This window comes from Bison bison, unplaced genomic scaffold (genome assembly GCF_000754665.1).
Source record: "Bison bison bison isolate TAMUID 2011002044 unplaced genomic scaffold, Bison_UMD1.0 scf7180017864495, whole genome shotgun sequence".
In the NCBI taxonomy this organism is placed as follows: Eukaryota; Metazoa; Chordata; class Mammalia; order Artiodactyla; family Bovidae; genus Bison; species Bison bison.
In genome coordinates, this window is record NW_011495054.1 from 12,598,479 (window position 1) to 12,601,622 (window position 3,144).

The following is a 3,144-nucleotide window of genomic DNA, read 5'->3' on the forward strand; positions in this document are numbered from 1 at the left end:
GGCCGAGGGCCTGTGTGCCACCTGGGGTCAGGGGTCACTTACTTTTTCTGCGTCTCAGCATCCATGACAATGGAGATGTAGCCCTCGATGAGGGAGAAGGCAAAGAAGGCGATGGAGCTGGATCCTGGACCGCCAGAAGCTGCCTCCCTGGGGGGACTGGGGAGGATGGGAGGCTCAGGTGATCTGCCCGCTCCACCTCCCAGTCGGGCTCCACGCCTGCAAAGGGGCTGGCACAGGGGGCCCTGGGCAGACCCTCCTGGCCCCCTGTCCTCCCCCCTCATCTGAGGGCCCTGACCTGCTGGTATGGCTGGGGACGGGAGAGGATGATGAACCCCGAATGTGACAAAGAGGATTTTACCCCAGGTCCAGAGGGCCTGACCAGGGCATAGCTCAGGTGGCTCTGCCCACACCTGAGGAGGGGGCCCCAGCTGTGGCTTTGGGGCCTTGCCTGGACCTCAGTGCAGGGCACAGGGGTGTCACAGACAGCCAGGAACCCCAGCCATGGAACAGGACACAGAACTGCAGATCCCAGGGGTGGGCGGAAGGTGATGGGAAGGAGCCCAGGAACAAGGTGTGTAGACCGATGCCAACGGGCCCACCTATGCGAGTAGAAGAGGACGTCGATGAGGGTGGTGGCGATGGCTGGCAGTGTCTCGGGGTCCAGCGTGAGGACGCAGAATCGGTTCTGCGGGCTCTGGATGGGGTGCACCGTGGGGCTGGGCCCTGCTGGGGAGGGACCAGATGGTGGTGGAGGTGAAAGGCCGACTGTGGACGGGGGCGCCCCCTGGTGGCCAGCCAGAGAGAGACGGCCTGGGCTGGGAGTAGGGTCAGGCAGCACCTGCAGGAAGCTGCCTGGGTTCTCCCGGCGCCCTCTGGTGAGGAGGCGGGGGTCCGTGTCAGCTGGTCTCCCCAAACCCACAGCCCCACCTGCACAAGGCAAGGGCCCCCGGTGGCAAGAGGAGTCCCCGCCGAGGCCCGGGTGTCAGAGAGCGACCCTCACCATGCTGGGCACGGGGAAAGCCGTTGCTGGAATCGTCCCTGGCAACAGGCACAGGCTCCCCGCCCACCTCTCGGTAAATGTCGAACTCCCGGGCCAGCGTGTGGATCACCACGGACAGGTCCTGCTCCCGCACCTGGGCCAGGAGAGGCACAACGCATGGGTCCCCAAGCACCCATGGGGCCCGCCCTGCCCCGCACCCCTCCTCCCCCCGCCCCAGCCCAGCACCTGCGGGAGACTCACCAGGATGAAGTCTGTCTGGTAGGTGGACAGCATCAGCACAGACACGTGGTGCTCGGCCAGCGGTGCGATCACTGACCGGGCGATCTTGGTGACCCCGGCGGCCTGCACAGCCGCGCCGCTGGGGGACGACACGTTCAGCACCAGCCACGTGGCCTCGGCCACTTGCAGGAACTCGGATGGGGGCAGCTCTGTGGGGCAGGGGGCACAGGCCCGGTCAGGGCCTACAGGGTGGACCCTGCCCTGTTTCCCTGTCTGAGCCTTACGGGGAGCTCTACCAAGATCGGGTCAGGTCTGGAGACTGGAGCTGTCTTCCTCCCCCAAGTTCTGGTCCTGAGACCTGCATGTCTGCAAGGACTGAGAGGTGCTTCAGGTGTTGGCCTGTCAGGGATTGAAACTTCCCAGTTAGGATCGGAGCTCCGAATTCAGACAGAGCTGGGTTCCAATCCCAGCCTCACCATCTACTTTCTGTTGACCTGGGGCAAATGATTTAACTTCTCTGAGCCTCAGTTTCCTCTTCTGTAAAATGGGATGCCGGTATGGGCCTCAAGACAAATGCTCCGTGGGCGAACAGAAGCCTTATATCACGTGGCACCACCAGGGGGAGCCAGCACACCAAGTTGGCTAGGGGATGCCTTTTACTCTGAGCAGATCCAAACTTTCCTGCTGCACAAATAGGGAAACTAAGGCCTGAAGCAGCGCTATGCCTGCCGATGAAGCCCCAGTGATCTGGCCTGAGACTCAAGGCCTGTCAGCATGGGCCAGGCTGGCAGGAGTAGGGAGGTAGATGTCAGCTCCAGGGATCAGGGACGGGCCAGGCTGGCGTCCAGTCCGGGGCAGGAGCCACGGCCAGGGTGGCTGCTAATTGCCCAAGCACAGCTAGGAGGCCCGCCAGGACCCTGCCCTGGGCTGGCTGCCTGCTCCTCCTGCATTCCTTCCCCAACCCTCTCAGACTCCTGGAGCCGCCAGACCAGTTGGGGAGGGGGTGACACACACCAGAGAAGAGAGGAGTCAGTGGGGGGAATAACGGCGGGGCTGGGGTGGGCTGGTGAAACAGCCGCAGGAACCCGATTCTTGCCCCAGAACTGTAACTGAGGCCCTGCCGGCCGGCCAGGGGCTGCTAACCGCCCTTCACACACAGCCCCGGTTATAAAGCCCTCGAGGGACCCTATTAGATCAGAGCCGTAACTATTCCATTTTACATAAGAGGAAACAGCTCAGAGAGGGGAAGTGACTTGCTTAAGGGCACACAGCCAGTGAGAAGTGGGAATGGATTCGAACCCAGATCCATCCGCCTTCGGCCCCCAGCTCTTGCGACCATGGATCTTAGCATTCGGTGAGAACCTCGCAAAGGGACGAGCGCAGTCTCCTCCCTTAGCCCCCCTCCCCAGCCCAGCCCCCACCTTTGAAGCCCTCCTCGTCCACCATGAGCGTGTAATCCTCGGGGGTCTCCGTCAGGCTGAAGAACTTGCACCTGGTTGGGGGCGGGGGGCATCTTCAGCCTGGGTGGGGCGGAGGGAGCGGGTAGACCCCGGCCGGGCGCCTCCCTGCCCCCTCAAGCCTGTTTTCTCCCCAGGACAGCGGGGTGTGTGCCCCGTTTCCAGAACTGTGAACTGCTTTCCGCCTCCCCGACCTCCACGCCAGGACACGAGGAGAGGCTCACCCGCGGCTGCAAACTCAGGCCGTCGAACCTTGAGCCCTCTAGACCAGCCCCTCTGACCCGACGGGAGGCAAGTGGAAAAAGTTCTACGCAGTCGCCAGGAAAGAATGCCCCCACCTGACACCACTAGGGTTAAGCATTGACCATCCCAGGCTGTTTGCGCCTTAACCGGCCCTGGGAGGGGGCCTCACGGGGCCGGATAGGCGGCGGTCCCGGGGAGGTTAGGCCCAGGCCGGATGGCGGCCGG

General features: G+C 63.5%; 1 protein-coding gene across 1 annotated transcript; it reads right to left on the minus strand.

Moving 5' to 3' along the window:
• Positions 1 to 14: 14 nt before the first annotated feature.
• Positions 15 to 2,734, minus strand: GATSL3 (GATS protein-like 3; the record flags this gene model as incomplete). The annotated part of the gene is made up of 5 exons (XM_010828866.1): positions 15 to 156; positions 600 to 726; positions 1,001 to 1,133; positions 1,241 to 1,428; positions 2,641 to 2,734. Coding segments are annotated over 5 exons (660 nt in total), but the record flags the coding sequence as incomplete, so codon positions are not given.
• Positions 2,735 to 3,144: the final 410 nt, after the last annotated feature.